Here is a 17,227-nt window from a genome sequence, read left to right on the forward strand (position 1 = left end):
AGCACTCTGTCCCCACCACTGCTCTGTCCCACGGACCTTAACTGAGTGACTGCAGTAAGTAGGGTGAGGGTGGGGGTAGGGCAGAAATCCCTCTGAGGGATTTCTGAGAGAGAGAAATCCCTCTGTGGCCCTCCAGGCATCACGGAGCATCTGCGCCTGCTCTCCAAGGACCAGGAACAGGTGGCAGAATGGAGAGAGAGCTCCTGAAAACTCAGAAAACTGGAGAGCAAAGACAACTCCCCAGTGACCAAAAAGCTGGCCTGCTTCCGAAAGCTTGGCGGCTCAGCTAACAAGCATAAAGAGATCTGCAGGATCTCATCAGCACTCAGATCACAGGCTCTGGTGAATAGCAAGTCCTAGCACCTCCCTCAAACCTTTGGTCACTGTGAACCAAATCTAACTAAAGCTAGAACAAAGCCACTGTCCAGCTCAACTAGGAGTTAGATTCACTAAGACCTTGACACCAGCTTCTGACAGAAGGAGGGTCCTGCCATTCTCTGGAGGTAAGTTTTGTTTATTTCAGTCTTACAAGTTTTTTTACACACAATATCTGGCATTCAAAAAAAATTATGAGAGAAAATAAGCAAGTGTGACTGATGGTCCAGATAGGAAAATTCAGCAGAAGCAGACCTAAGAGATGGCCCAGGTGTTTTAACAATCAGACTTTAAAATAACTATGATAAATATGTTAAAGGATTTAGTGGTAAAGAGAAAAATATATGTGAACAAATGGGGAATTTCAGCAGAGACATAGGAATTATAAAAACGAAACAAATGGAAATGCTAGAAATAAAGAGATAAAATACAGAAATAAAGAACTCATTAGATGGATTTAAAAGCAAACTTGACACAGCAAATAAAAGGATCGATAAAAAGTATTGATTGAAACACAAAAAAGAAAAAGAGAGTGAAAAAAAATAAACAGAACACAGCATTGACAATCTAAGGAAGAATATCAAATGGCCTAACAAGTGTGGAATTGGAGTGGCAGAAGAAGAAAAGAAAGGGAATAAGGAAAAATAAATATTCCAAGAGATAATGGCTGTAGATTTACCAAAATTAATGGAAGAGATCAATCCACAGATCCAAGACGCTTGACACACATCAAGCATAATGAATGCAAAGAAAACCACCAACCTAGGCATAGCACAGTCAAACTGCCAAAAACTTGCAAAAAAATCTTAAAAACACTCAATGGAGAAGACACACTAGACAATAAAAGGCAACAACATTAAAAATAATTGTGGGTGTCTCATCAGAAACAATGGAGGCCAGAAGATAGTAAAATGACATCTTCAAAGCACCAGAAGAAAAAAGTTAACCTAGAATCATCCACCTTTTACATATTGTTCAAATATGAAGACAAAATAAAGATGTTTTCTTCAAACAGATACTTATATGCTAATATTCATTCCAGCATATTCACAATAGACAAAAGATAGAAACAACCCAAGTGTCTGTCAACAGACAAATGGATGAACAAAATGTGCTATAGACATACAATGGAATATTATTCAGCCATAAAAAGGAATGAAGTTCTGATATATGCTACAACATGGATGAACCTTGAAAACATTAAGCTAAATCAAATAAGCCAACCATAAAAGGGCAAATATTGTATGAGTCCACATATATGAAATACCTAGAATAGGCAAATTCATAGAGTCAGTATATTAGAGGTTACCAGGGGTTGGGGTATATGGGGAGTTATTGCTTAATGGTTACAAAGTTTCTGTTTGGGATGACGGAAAAGTTCTGGAAATAGACAGTGGGGATGGTTGCACAACATTGTGAATATACTTAATGCCACTGAATTGTACACTTAACAATTCTTAAAATGGCAAATTTTACGTTATATATGTTTTATCACGATAAAACTCTCAGAAATAAAAGACATTTTCTGTCACTTAAAAGCTGAGAGTATTCCACTCCAGCAGAACTGCAGTAAAAGAAATACCGAAAGAAGACATTGAAAGGAAATGAAACCAGATGAAAGCTCAGATATACAAGAAGGAATAAAGAGCACCAGAAAAGGTAATATGGTGATAAATGCAAGATAGTACATGGAGAAGTAAAATACATGACAACATACATTTATATGTTGTAAGATTCTTAGACTGTTCACGAAGTAGCATGGTTTGGTTTCCTCATCTGTAAAATGGGTATATGCTTCTTTCCTTACAACATGGAGAAAGTCTTCAGTGTTAGTTTGCCTCATCTCTTTTCTCTATTCAAACCGTGCCCAATTCTCTGAACACGTAATAAAATTTACTATAATTTTTAAAAAAGGATTTATAAAATGTGGCTAAAGCTTATATTAGAAAAGAGAGGTCTAAAATCAATGATCTAAGCTTCCACTTTAGCAATTTAGAAAAAGGAGAGCAAATTAAACCAAAGTAACTTGAAAGAAAAGAAATAATTTAAAAGTAAAAGCAGAAATCAATGAAATAAAAAACAATAGAGAAAATTATCAAAGTCACAGTTAGTTTTTTAAAGTGATTAAGAAAATTGAAAATCATCTAACAAGGCTGATAAAGAAAAAATGGAGTAAAAACAATTAACAATATTAAGAATGAAAGACCTTATAGACATCAATATTATAAAATATGACAAAAAATTTGTCAATAAATTTGAAAATTTATTAAAATGAAAAAATTCTTGAAACACAACAGTAACAAAAACTGATGCAAAAAGAAATAGAAAATCTAAATAGCTGTATGATTTTAAAGAAAGTACTTTAAAGAAAGTGCTTTATAATCAAAAAGCTTCCTACATAGATGAATAGATGTATGATAAAGCAAATGTAGCATTGTAAAATCAATTTGATGAGTTATAGGTGTTCACTGTACAATTCATTCAATTTTTCTGAACTAGAAATTTTTATAATATAATGCTAGAGAAAAATCTCCTGACAAAGAAAATTCCATGTCTAGATGTCTTCAAATAAACATTTAAGAAAAATGCCAATCTTAGGCAAATTGTTTCAGAATATAGAGGATAAAAAAAAACACTTCCCAACTCATTTCATGAGGCCAGCATAAACCTGATACTAAAACTTGACAAGGAAATTACAAGAAAATTATAGACCAATAGGCCTCATAAACATGGATGCAAAAATCCTTATAAAATACTAGCAAATCAAATCCAGCAATTTCTGAAAAGGAAAATATATGATGACTAACTATGGTGTATTCTAGGAATACAAGGTTGGTTTAACACGTGAAAAAAATATCAATGTAATTCACTACATTGACAGAATACAAGAAAAAAATCATATGATCATTTTAATGGATGCAGAAATAGTATGTGAAAAAATTGAACACCTATTCAAGATAAAAACTCTCCACAATCTGTAATAGAGGGAACTTATTCAACCTGATTAAAGCATTAACAAAAAGCTAACTTTATGCTTAATGGTGAAAGATTTTCTCTAAGATGAAGAAAGAAATAAAAATTTTTCCTCTTATCACTTTAATCAATCCTAGCTGGTACAATAAAGCAAGAAAAGAAATGCAAAAGACACAAAAATTAGAAGGGACAAATTAAAACTGTTAGTCACAGATAACATCTTTGAGTAGGTAGAAAATTCTATAGAAGCTATTAAAAACTACTAGAACCAGCAAGATAGCAGAATACAAAATTAATTTTAAAAGCAATTGTATTTCTATATAATAGTAACAAACAATCTAAAAGTGAAATTTAAAAACAATACAATTTACAATTGGATCAAAAAATCATCAAGTACCTAGGAATGAATCTAACGAAAGATGTGCAAGTCATCCACTATGAAACATACAAAATATTGTTGAAAGAAGTTCAATAAGAGCTAAAGAAATGGAGAAACACACCCTTTTTATAGATTGGAAGACTTCCTGTTACTGGTATGTCCATTCTATTAAAACTTACTTGTAGATTTAATGCAATTGGGATCCGAAACCCAGATAGTTTTGTTGACAAAATTGACAAGCTGATTTTAAAATCTGTGTGGAAATGCAAAGGATCTAGAATAACCACAACAACTGTGAAAAAGATGAACAGTTTCAGGACCTACACTTCCTGATTTCAAGACTTAGCGTAAAACTACAGGAATCAGGACAGTATGGTGTTAACTGTACAAAATAGAGCAAGTAGATCAATAGAATAGAACAGAGAATCCAGAAGCAGAGTGTCACATTTATGGTCAATCGATATACAATCAAGGTTCCAAGTCAACTCAATGAGGAAAGAAAAGTCTTTTCAACAAATTGTCTTAGAATAACTGAAAACTTACACACGGCAAACCAAATCTTAACTTCTACCACACTTCATACACAAAAACTATTTTCACATAGATCATAGACCTAAATGTAAAAGCTAAAACCATGAATCTTCTAGAAGAAAATGCAGTAAAATATTTTTATAACATTGATGCAGGCAAATATTTTTTTAGACAGGAATCAAAAAATACTGAACATGAAAAAAAGTGAGACATTGGCTTTAATCAAAACGTAAAATGTCTGCTAATCAAAAGACATTATTAAGAAATGAATATATAATGCACAGAGTGGGAAAAATTACTTGTCAAGGAACTATATCGGGTAATAGAAATGTTCTATATTTTATATTGGGCTATGAGTTACATTGTTAATTGTCAAAACTCATCAAACTGAATACTCAAGAAGCGTGCATTTTATAGTATTTGAATTATGAATCAATTAAAAAATACAAATCAGTTGGTACAGGCTGAGATGAAAAGGAAGCTGGGAAAAATAAGAAAAGAATACAACAAAACTAAAAATCTACTAGCAGAATTAAAATCCACAATGTAAACTTTCCCTCCAAAAACTGAACAAACACCACTGATAATCAAGACAGTGATATAGTTCTCTGAGAAAAAATATATATTTATAAGGAAAATCATCTGGTAGTCAAATTTAAAAAATAAGAAAATAAGTATATATAAAATTAGAAATCACAAAGATAATGTATTTACAGAATTAAAGGACATTAAAATATGAATAACAACAAGTATACATTTATGTTAATACATTTGAAATCCAAAAGAAATGGGTAATTTCTGAGAATAATCAAATTCACTAAAGAAAATGACCATTTGAATAGATTAGTAAACATGATATAAACTAAACACTGTTAAAGAGCCACCCCAAACTGTTTTATGTTTACATGATTTCACAGGACTATGTGTTCAAGTATTCAGAAATGATTATTTTATAATCTCTTCCAGTGCACAAAAAAGATGGGAAAGTCCCAAATACCTTTATAAGTTCAGCAAAACCCTGATACAAAAACCTGCCAAATGGAAAGAAAAAGCAATGGATCAATTATTTTTTATGGATATATATGCAAAAACCTAAATAAAAAATAAAATAATAGCTAGTCAAATGCAACAGGATATTGCGAGAGAAACTCATCCAGACTAAGGAGGAATAATCCCTGAACTGTAGGAGTTTTTTAATTTTAGCAAATTCAGTTAAATACATATCATCAACAGGTAAAATAATAAAAACTGTATGACTATCTCAGTAGATGCCAAAAAGTTACTCAATAGCCATTATTGATTTAAAAGAAAAAAAGGTAAAGCAAGAATAGGATATTACCTTACCATAATAACTAATATCCATCGCAAACAGCAATCAATGCTGTTTGCAAGTTTAAGCTCAAACTCTGGGGACATTTCCATTAAAATCAGAAACAAGAAAAAAAATGTCTGAAATTACCATTATTATTTGATCTAAAAGTTCTACCCGCTAAAATAAAGCAGAAATGAAAAATAAGAGGGATCCCACATGGCACAGATCTAGAAACTACAGGGAGCATCTTTTACGGGGATCCTAGGCATACTGGGACTGTAAGAGGCACTTAATGCAGCTTCCTTTACAATCTTCCTAGGTTGCTGAATAATTACCTGCTCATAATTCCTTCACACCACCCCCGTTCTTTGAGTGGCACTGGAAGGAGATTTGGCGGCTGTCCTGCATCTATCTTGGCTGGATCCTGCTCTGACTTGACCCCGAGTAAGAGTCAGGCAAGTGAATCTGCCTCTACTGGGAAAATCAAGAGACCTGTGAATGAATGGATGTTGTGGTTCAAAAGTCACCACCAAAAGTCTCAGAACTAGGCAACTGCCTCGTTCTCAAACAGATTTACCAAAGAATGTTTGAAAAGTATCCAGTTTATGTCCATAACAACACCAAGAAGATGTCACATCAACCAAATTAGAAAAGTGACAAGAAAAAATTGCACAGAGATGAGAAAGCATTGTTATTGAAATTCAAATCCAGTAATCAGTAGACTGTTCACTGGAAAATCTCAAAGTAGTGAAGAAAATATATGTATAAGAAATGCAGAAGACTGAAGAAAAAGATGGAGAAAGGACAGCTATGAGGGAAAGATGTGGGGACCACAGCCCAGGATCTAACTTGCTAGAAAGGCTAGAAACAGAGACTGAAAACAAAAACATTGAAGAAACGTTTTCTAGGAAAAAAACTCAGTCTAAAAATTGAGAGTGTGAATCATATGGCAAGGAACCCTAACATCAGCGACAGCCACAGCACCAACCACCGTGAACAAGCACAACACAGACAGGGAAACAGACTGGTGAGACGTTCACACTTCACAGATGATGAGTACATCCTAAAAACAATTACGTTGTTCACAGGAATAAACAGTAGGTTGGTCACGAGCTTCTTGACAATATTAAAAACCAAAATTAATGGAGTAGAAATCATAGAATTTTTAAAGCAAAAGGCTGTAACCCAAGAATTCTATACCTAATCAAGTTGCCATTTGTGTGTGCGTGTGGAGAGAAAGATATGATCAGATTTACAACACTCAGAAGATTTAGGGTTGAGGTAAACTTCCTGAAAACAAAAAAAACAATGAAATTTTGGAAGGTTTATGCCAAAACAAATGTATATTAATTAAAATAAGAAGGAAATATATATGAATTAAAATAATAAGCAGAAAATGAGAAACGATTGAGTATAGGCAATGAAGCCAGTTAAATGTACAGGCAAAGTAAGTATTTCAAATATGGTTCTAAAACTGATAATATTCTTTAAAATTGAAAATAATAAAAATATTTAAAAAAAGAGGAGGAGGAAATATATTTATAACAACCATATATTGAACTTAACAAAGAATAGAAAAGAGAAATGGGGAAACGTTCAATTTCTCATTTTCCATAAAAGAGAGTATTATTAATTTGTAACTGATGTTAGGAGTTAGAGATAAGTCCACAAAAACTAGAAAAAGTGAAAGTAAGAGACCTAACCTCCAAACAACTGAGAAGGTAATATATTTTTTTTTAAAAATCCACTGTAGTCAAAAAAGAAGACAAATCCAAAAGTAAATATACATGGAAACCAGCATAAAACAAAATGACAGAATTAAGATCCAAGCTAAAAGTTCTGAAATAAATAAGTTAAGCTTACCAATAAAAAGGCTCTCAGAATATTTAAAAATGAAATCATAATGGTGCATAGTGTGTAAAAGTCTCACACCTAAAAAACTCGCATAGAAAGGGCAGGAGTCCAGTGCACCGTGTTCCTGGAAGAAGCAGCTGAATGATGGTGCATGTTCCCCAATGACCACACATAACAATAAATGTTATGCAAACAGAGGCAAAAAGGTTATGTGGCAAAAATCAACAGAAAGCAAAAGCATAACTCAAAAGTGTTTAAAGAACATTTATATTGAGAAAAGGTAAAATCCACTATAAGGGCAGATAGAGCATTGAAAATTAAAACAAAAACTGTTGGAAGTAAACCAAGGAAGCAACGGAACAGTAGTGGGCGACTTCAATACATCACAATAATTTATCTCGGATAAAATAACCAAAAATACAGGTGGAGGGGAAATAGGTAATATGAAGATAACTTCTATGCTTATATAAAAGCCTTATACCATACCATAAAGACAATACTTTTATAAAAGTTCATCTTATTCTTGGTTACGAAGAAAATCCTAGCAAACAGTAGATCATATTTATTTTCCACGATGCAACAAAAATAGAAAATTTAAATGTAAACTAGAAATTTTAAATACCAACGACTTGGAATTATAAAATACTTTCCTAAAAAATTTGTAGAGTAGCAGAGGGAGTTAAAAATTATGATAAAATACTGTAAAGAAAACAATGAAACAATTAAAACTATCAAAGTTTGGGAGCTATTACTAAAGCTCTTCTCAGTGGCAAATTTTTTGTCCTAGTTGCCTTAAGTATTAAATAATGAAGAATTAAAATAAATAATCTACTGAAGTTGCTAGAAATGACAACAGAAAAGCAAAATGGAAACAAAAACAGGAAAACAAAGCAAACAAAAAAACACCCTACAATTAAAACTAAGGGAAATGAAGAACGAATTGCCACAACAGTAGAAGATCCCCTCATCACTCACTGGTCCATTTAGGCAAAGTCACACACTCCAAAGCCCATAGGACCAAGCCAGTCCATCAAAAGGGAAGCAGGCAGGTGTAAGTCAATAAAGAATGGTGGAGACTGTGGCATTTGCCCCACCTTGAGGGGATAGCTACTCAACTCCACCAAATTATTGTAATGAAGGACTGTAGGTCTAGACTTGCCAAATTTTCCAATATTTTAAGAGGAGAGAGAAGTGTATATTTTTAATATGAGATTTTCTGCTTTATAAAATGATATGTGAGCCAAGTAAAACATGGCTATGGGCTGTATTTGGCTGGCAGGCTGCAAGCATGCAACTTCCCATTTAGACTACTTACTTCAGCTTGAATCAATTTCGATAACTTACATTTTTCCAGAAAAATCTCCATTTCGTGTAGATGTTCAAATCTATTCACATAAAATTGTATCAAGTATTCTTTTTCAAAACCTCCCATATTTTTTCATTTCTAGTTTATTTTAGTGATAACTCTCTTTAGTTCTTAATTAAATATGCTGTATTTGTCAATTTATTGCATTTTATTTTCAAATAATCAGCTCTTGGATCTGTTCATTAAATTAAAAGGTTTTTGATTTTTAAATTTCCAAGTAGGTGGGATTCTTACTCAAACTTTTGTTATTAATTTCTGGTTTATTGTATTGTAGTCAAAAAATGTGCCTGTAACATTTGTCCTTTGGAATTTAATTAAGTTGTCCTTGTGGCATAATACATAGCCATGTTTTGATAATGTTCCAGAATCACTTAAAAAGAAGGGTATTACTCTTTTTTTTTTTTTTTTTGTGAGGAGATCAGCCCTGAGCTAACATCCGCCAATCCTCCTCTTTTTTTGCTGAGGAAGACGGCCCTGGGCTAACATCGGTGCCTATCTTCCTCTACTTTATATGGGACGCCGCCACAGCATGGCTTACCAAGCAGTGCGGCGGTGCGCGCCCGGGATCCGAACCAGCGAACCCCGGGCCGCCGCAGCGGAGCGCGCGCACTTAACCGCTTGCGCCACCGGGCCAGCCCCGGGTATTACTCTTTTTAAGGATACAAAATTTGTATTACACAGACACACATGCACATACTCACACATATTCAATGTCATTAAAATTCTGTTACTTAGTTTTATCTCTTGATCAATCTGAAGAGTGTGTAAAATCTCCTATAACAATCATTTTTGTCCCTATTCATAGTATTTCTGAAAGTTTTTCCTAAGATAAAATTTCTGCAATGAATGTGACATTCTAATAAAAAAAGAAAAAGCCTAAAATCCTTAAGTCATCATTAGTGTTGTTCATCAAATAGTTCATTCCTTTCTGGGCGTGGAGTCAGATTCTACTTCCCAACACCCCTTGATAGGAGGCACAGCCATGTGACTTGCTTTAGGCAATGAGATATGAACAGAAGTGACAGAAACTTCAAGAATCGCTATGTGATTCACTCGGCCTCTTTCCCTTGCCATGGCACTCATGGAAACACAGAAACGGAAGGCTCCCTCTGCCAGGACTCCTGAGGGAGGATGCCAAAGAGGAAACACCCAGCCAACCCACAATGGACATACAGCATGAGTGAGAACTTTTATTTTGTGGTACTAAGCCACTGATATTTGGGGGAATTATTTATTACTGAAGCATAACTTAGCCTATGCTTACTGAAACAGATCCAAAAAAAAAAAAGACACTACACACACACACACACACACAAAATAGATAACTAATCAACATATGAAAACTACTTCATCTCTCTTACAAGTTAAAACAAAATAAGTCCCCACTCTTCACCAATCCTATTAGTAATGATTTGTTAAATAATACTCAATACTGGTCAGAGTGTTCTGAGATGGGCACTTTCCTTTTGGTAAACCTTGCCTGAGAGAAATGTTATTTATGCATAAAGAATTTTAGCAGGTTCTTATCTTTCACATGATACTCTCACTTTGGAATCCAGCATGGTTTCTGTTTTCAAGATGATACAGTATGTGGTACCAGGAGGAAAAAGACTTCCTAAGTGGGATTCTGAGATTGGTTTGCTTATCTCTGATCTCAAATGAAGTACTGACCTTCTTGCTATGAAAAATGGGATGCCAGTATCTACGGCATGCACCACATCATAATTAATTAAATGTCATCTGTGGTTTCTTGGGATAAAATAATTATTGAAAGCAAGGCTTTGGAAGACCCATGTAGTTCCTTTGTCTGACCTTTACAGTAGCAATGACGACTACCAGGACTGTGAGGGAGATGACTACTCCTGAATGCCCTTGAAAGAAAAAACAAGCTAAGGCCTTGAAACTCTCAGCTTGGGTCACAGTCAGAGAACTAGAGTGCTCCTTGGGTGACCCAAAAATAATCACTTACTTCTTACAACTGCCAGGAAGACTCAAATTTAATTGTGTGGTCTCTAGAATTGTAAATTGAAGTCACAGACTCCTCAAGTCTCTGATGTGAAATTTAGAGCACTGATTGGAAAGGAGTGGAACCAGAGACTTGGAACGGGGACCTCTGGGTGGATTCAGAAAACTGAATGCCCACGTCTCTCTGACGTCCTCTCTAACAAGGAAACATGGTTGGGTTTGCTTCCCGTTTCTCAAGGTGTGTCCTAGACTCACGCCTCTCAAACTTTACTGTGTATATGAATCACCTGGGGCTCTGGTTAAAATGCAGGCTCTGAATCAGCAGACCTGGGGTGGGCCTGAGAGTCAGCATTTTAAGCTCCGAGGTGACCTCGATTCTGCAGGTCCCTGGACCACAGCTGGAGAAGCAAGGAAGCCGAGCACGGGGAGTGCCTCCTGCTTTCAGGCAGAGCTGACCAACTACTAAGCACAGACTCCGCTTCCTTCATCAAATTCCCAAAGGAAAAGCTCCTTATCTGCCTTTCAGGCAGTTCCCTCCTACTCAGACCTTCTTGCTCATACAAATATTCACAGGCCTGAAGATTTCTCCTTAGCTTTAGATTTTTCTTTTAACCAAAGGTCCCTCAGTTTTGTGAATGGACACACTGCTGTCTACAACCTGCTGGGATTGTTAAAGGATGCAGGCTCCTGGGCCCCACCCTGGGGATTCTGATTCTCCCAGACTGTTTAGAATGTTCCCCCAGCTGTTTTCCAACGTGCACTCAGGTTCCGGAACCTCTGCTTTAGGCTCAAAAGCCCTGACTGCTCCCACCTCCCACCAGGCGGTTCCACGTCGTGCAGTCTGTGGGTGAGCGTCTCCCCTCACACATAGGAAAGAAGCGTGCGTTCTGGCTCACAAAACAGACCTACGCCAGTCCCAGAGCATCCACATCAGTACACTGATGAGTTTGAATGTGAAGCGGAAGTGAGCGCTACTTGAATTAAGCTTGTACTTTTCTGTCTTCTAGGAGATCACAAATGAAAACAGAAAGGTCATAATCATATGACTAATCAGAAAAGGCTTAATGCTTGTAATGAACAGGTAGCTGAGAGAGGGAAGGTATGGACACACAGATTAACAATGGGGACACTGCTCACTCTTTCACGTGACTCTGGCCGTAATTTAGTGCTTCATAGCTCAGTGGTTTGTCTCAAAACGAACCAAAAGCGAATCTTGCCAACCGTAAAAACAAGCAAGTTCACACATAACGGACACCAGATAAATCCTCTTTAAATTGAACTAGACTGAATCAAATTCACCATCCAGGTAGTTTGAACCTGAAAAAACTACAAACCTGTCGAGAGATAAGAATTCATTTCAAAACCCCAATTTCTTGGAATTTCACGAGATTCTGCATCCTTGAGGAGCAGAAGGAAAATCAAGGAGGCAGGGGACAAGGTCTGCATTTGTTTCAAAGAGAGACTTTGTTCTTTAAGTGCAGGAGAGGAGAGAGCAGCTTACAACAGCAGAGGATCGCATGAGGAAATGTGAGAAGGCGATGCAAAGGCCGTGGGCTGCTGAGAATGACTCCTGGTTTGATTGCTTCAGGAAACTATTTGCAAAGCTAGCTGGATTCACTCCAAATGGCCATAGTGGTGTGGTTGATAAAATCATTGCAATGTAGAAAGCAGTCAAAAATATCCCTTGGGTCTTGAAGATACCAAGCCTTTATTCCCCAGTGAATGATGCAGGAAGCTCTGCGGGGCCCCAGGAGCTGCTGTAGGGACCACAGAGCTGAGGGGAGATAGAGTGTGGCACAGTCTGCAGTCACTTTCAAGCAGCCTTTCTCAGCCTGCTTCTATAGAATATTTAAGCTTTGGAGATGCTTTTTTGGGTGACTCTTTTATCAGTTCTTCCAAGGTTGGTGCATAGCTAGTACCGTGATGCATTGGAGAGAAGATGATTCCCAACATGCAAGGAGTGCCTTAGGGCACCGGGCTTAAATGTCCCCAGGAGCCTGACTGAGAGGGTATAGGCTTCCAGAATCTGGGCTCATGGAGAGATCCTGGTGAAAAGCATCCAGGAAAGGTGAATCCTGGTCCCCAACTGGTGTTAGGGCAAAAGTCCCCTCAGCTACAGAGGCTGATAAAAGAGAAGTGGGACACTGAACATCAGGGAGTGTGGAACTGAGTTAAAGTTCCAAGAAAGAGCCTTCGCAGTAACAGGCCAAAGAGGAAGCCCTGGGCATTAGCCAGAAGTTTTGGTTTTCTGTTTGGTTAACTCTGAGTAGTTCAGCCCATGCTGTGCACACACACACACAGAGGCAGTCCCAGCACTGAAGGCAAATTGGCCACGGGCCAGGACAGCAATCTCAGACCCCACTGCCTGTCTCCCATTCTGTCCCCTGGAAAACCAGCTCCACACACAGACTGGAACTGTCTGGCTGCTGCAGGCTCCCTCTCCAGGAAATCCTGCTGAGCTCCCTAATCCAGGGAGGTTTCTATTACATGCATAGCCAGCAAGGCACCTACTCCCAAGAAACCACCTAATGAAAGCCTCATGTGTCGACTTAGGTTGCACAGACACACTGAGGCTAAATGCAGCTGGGCATCGTGCCCAAGGTGTGACCTCACCGTCAGGCAAACCAGCAGGGACCCCAGAAAGAGAAGATCGGTGTGTGGGCCAGACCTGCTCCTAATCATGGCCAGCTGGGATGGATGGAGGCACCGCCACCTCTCCTGTCACCTCTGGATATCAGGGTCTGTGGGCCAGGAGGAACAGTCATCTTACAGCCAAGAATCCTAAGTTCCAGCCCAAACACTCCTTTTATTTCCTTTTTTTGGCATCATCCCCATAAAAATCTCTGCCATTCCACAAGTTTCACGCCAAAGAGAAGCTTAATTAGGTAGAGCCGAATCTCTGTGGAGGATCCCCAGTTCCAGAAGCTGAGAAGGAAGGATATAATGACAACTTGACTTTTTTTTTTTAACAGAACAGCTCAAAAGGCCCCATTATGCGAAGGACACTGAAAAACAGTCAGTCCATCCATATCCAGAACCCAATACCCTGGACGTTTCACTTAACAGCATCATTTACGAAGCACTTCAAGACAAGCATTTCAGCCTCAGACTGGACATTTTTCACATAGCTCTTTTCACACTTGGGCATTTAATAAATTGTGTAGGCAATTTCTTTTGCCCACACTGCTGCATTGTTTTCATATGTTCTGTATTAAATCTTTTGTAGGCAACAAAATTCTAGGGAGCAGCACTTCAAAAGTAAATAAATGTGTGTTCACCTGATGGGGTCACCGTGAAACAGCTGATGACTTGGGCTTTTGTTAAAGGAACTAATAGAAGTTCTCTACAAGATTTGCTTATAAGCTCTGCCTTCAGCATTGGTAGCTGAGTGTGATAAGTTGCAAATAAATTGGTGAAACTTGAAGTCTCTTAAACTGCACCCCAGATGGAGCTTTTGCCTGAGTCCTGATGAGCCCCCTGAATAACAGCAAGGTCCCGTGGGACACCAAGTCATGAGATCAGGGAGGATTTGCAATAATGTGAAAATTCCCCATGAGCCGGGGTGCAATGAGTGAATATACAAAGAACAAGGATGGACTTTGATGAAGACCCTTAAATCTCATCAACTCTCCCAAAACAGCCCCAGCTCATTTTTGGTAAATGTTGCTAAGTCCATTTGCTTTAGTCCACTTGACTAGGTTTTACGATAGGAGTTGTGGGAGGAGAGTCAAAAGCACAAAACCTTCTTAGTTCCATAAACAGAGGTATAGATTAAGATTTCTATTACATTAAGGAGGAAACTTTTTTTTCTGGAAATGTATCTCCGAAATGATGATGGGAGTCAATGGAAGAGAGATTTTGCTATACAATGTGTGCTTTGCTCTAGCTTTTCAGAAATACCTCTAAAATACAGGGCAAGGTCAAATCTGGCCTGCAAAGACAGGATGAGTCACAATCAATCAGACTTGTAAGGACAAGGCTGGGACTGCTCAAACTGAACATCCCTGATAAAACATCTCTGCCCTGAACCAGAAAATGAATGTCCACAGCTGCACTTGGTACTTGGCGCTGGGTTCATTCACCATATGGTCATCCTTATTATCATCCTTCCAACAAGCCCAGCAAGATAACAGGAGAGAGCTGTGTTCTTCCAATCAGCCCGCAGGCCAAGCAAACATCTCCCTTCCATGGCCTTGGTCTATTCATCTGCAAGACTTCCTGCCTCTTCCTCTGTTTCCTTTTTCTTCGTCTGTACTTCATGCTCTACCCAAGAGTTCCCAAAGCCCGCGACTCTAGACCCCTTTTCTTTATGCCTGGAATCAAGCTGCTTTTCAGAGTGGGAGAACATGCGTTGAAAAAAAAAAATAAGAAGGCTCCTTCCTTGACCTTCAGCCAAGGCAGGATCTAAACGTCAGGTAGGTCACAACTGGTTTGGAATAGATCCTCAGGATTTCAGAGCAGGAAAGAAACTTAAAGATCTAACATGTCATTTTTTAGAACTTTGTAAATACAGCGAAACCCTTTTCCCCAATGGGATTGTACGGAGAAACCCAGTATGTATAACAGACAGAAAAGAAGCTGTTATATCCATGCAATTAAATATGATCTGGCTATAAAAAGGAACCAAGTACTAATACATGCTACAGGATGAACCCTGCCAACACTATGCTAAGAAGCCAGTCACAAAGCTATGCATATTGTATGATTCCATTTATATGAAACGCCCAGAAGAGGCAACTTCATAGGGACAGAAAGGAGGTTAGTGGTTGCCTAGAGCTTGGGGGGAGGGAGGGATTGGGAGGTGATGGCTAAGAGGTACAGGGTTTCTTTCTGGAGTGTTGAAAATGTTCTAAAATTGACTATGGCATTGGCTGCACAAATCTGTGAATACACTAAATGCCATTGGATTGTACCAGTTAAATGGGTGAATTTTATGGTGTGTGAATTCTATCTCAATAAAGCTGTCTTTTGAAAAAAAAACAAAACTACAGCAGCCTGGCCGCCTTCTTCACCCTGCTCCCTCTAGCGACCCCAGAACCACCTCTGCAGGCCCCTACAGCTCTATGGAATGCTGTTTGAAAAACCTTGATCTAGTCCACGTTTCCACTCTTCAAATGTTAACCAAGACATGAACCCAAGTCTTTTGAGTCCAAGTGCAAGGCCCTTTGAAACCCAAGGTCTCGCTGACGAGTCAGGGCTCGCTCAGGGGAGCCGCTGCCGGCCTGGGGCTCACCGTCCATGTCCAGGCGCTGCATGATGATGGCCAGCTCCACCTCACTCGGCATGTACCCCAAAGAGCGCATGGCCATTCCCAGCTCCTGCTTGGAGATGAAGCCATTCCCATCTCGGTCCAGAACCCGAAAGGCCTCTCGGATTTCTACAAGGGGAAAGCAAAGAAAGTCCAATGGTCACATGGCTTGGTCTATTGCATTGAAATTAATTGGTGACTGTCTACTGAAGGCTCCTAATGCTTTACAAATACTCATAAGCCAAAACCCTTTAATCCAATAAATGAGCGGCCAAAAGAGAAACAAAAGAAGGAAGGAAAAAAAAAAAGAAAAGAAGAAGAGAGAGAAGGGGAGGAGAGAAGAGGAGTTAAAAAAGGAAAAACAGCTTTGGAAGGAAGAGGAAACTGGCCGTGAGCATCCTAAAACCCTATGGGAGGCACACAATTAGACGGTGGTCCCAGCAGAGAATCGTGTTAACCAAGCACACCTCCTGGGCAAGAATGAGGATTAGGTTTCAGCTGTGAGAAGAAAGCTGCCTCTTAACTTGGCTGTTAGGAGGACAGGAGAATGAGATTCCCCTTTGCAGATGTGTATTTCAGCTTCCTGCCGCTGCAGGAGCTGTGCGGAAAGCTTTCTCAACCTCATAGGAGGACCAGAGTTAAGTATCCTGCTGTTTTTATTTCATTCCTCTAACTTACAGTTGCTTTATGGCTATAAACAACCTCAGATCAATGAGAGTGTCATCAAAGCCTACCAGGATGTTTAATCACACCCTCTCGGGACCAGCACAGACTCAGACTCGGCTATCAATGAGGCCGCTTCACCCACAGGTGAGCTCCCAGCCTCCTAACCACAGGGGTTCTGCCTTCCACCCGAGTCCCTCCCTCCACAGCCCCTGCCCTTTAGTCCTGGGCTGGCTGAGCCTTTCCTAACACATCACACTGCTGCGAAGCATGACACGGGGAATTCGCGATGACAGTCTAAAGATGACAGGTTCGTCAATCGTATCTGAGCACCAGGCTTGTGGCCTGCTTTGACTTTTCATCAATAAACCCGGTGCAAACCCAGGTGTGGCAGCCGCCAACATTCATCATGCCATTCCACAAGTTTTGGCTGCCTATACCTGAGGAGCATGGGAGTTAGGACACAGAGATAGAACAGCCATCCACTGGGCATCGTGGTTCTCCTCCAGAGCCCTAGACTTCAGTCGGGAAGGCGAGATCCAGACAGAAACTTGCAGGAAC

General features: G+C 38.7%; 1 protein-coding gene across 4 annotated transcripts in view; it reads right to left on the reverse strand.

Annotated features, from left to right (window-relative positions):
* Positions 1-17,227, reverse strand: part of CALN1 (calneuron 1) — a 398,390-nt gene that overhangs the window by 222,912 nt on the left and 158,251 nt on the right. For 3 of the 4 annotated variants that reach the window (XM_058569479.1, XM_058569478.1, XM_058569481.1), the window contains exon 3: positions 15,989-16,132. The exons of the other annotated variant lie outside the window; for it this stretch is intronic. In XM_058569479.1, the coding sequence (XP_058425462.1) occupies positions 15,989-16,132 (144 nt within the window). The remainder of the gene's footprint in view (positions 1-15,988; positions 16,133-17,227) is intronic. 4 annotated transcript variants of the gene reach the window in all.

Source organism: Diceros bicornis, chromosome 26 (assembly GCF_020826845.1).
Source record: "Diceros bicornis minor isolate mBicDic1 chromosome 26, mDicBic1.mat.cur, whole genome shotgun sequence".
Taxonomy (NCBI): Eukaryota; Metazoa; Chordata; class Mammalia; order Perissodactyla; family Rhinocerotidae; genus Diceros; species Diceros bicornis.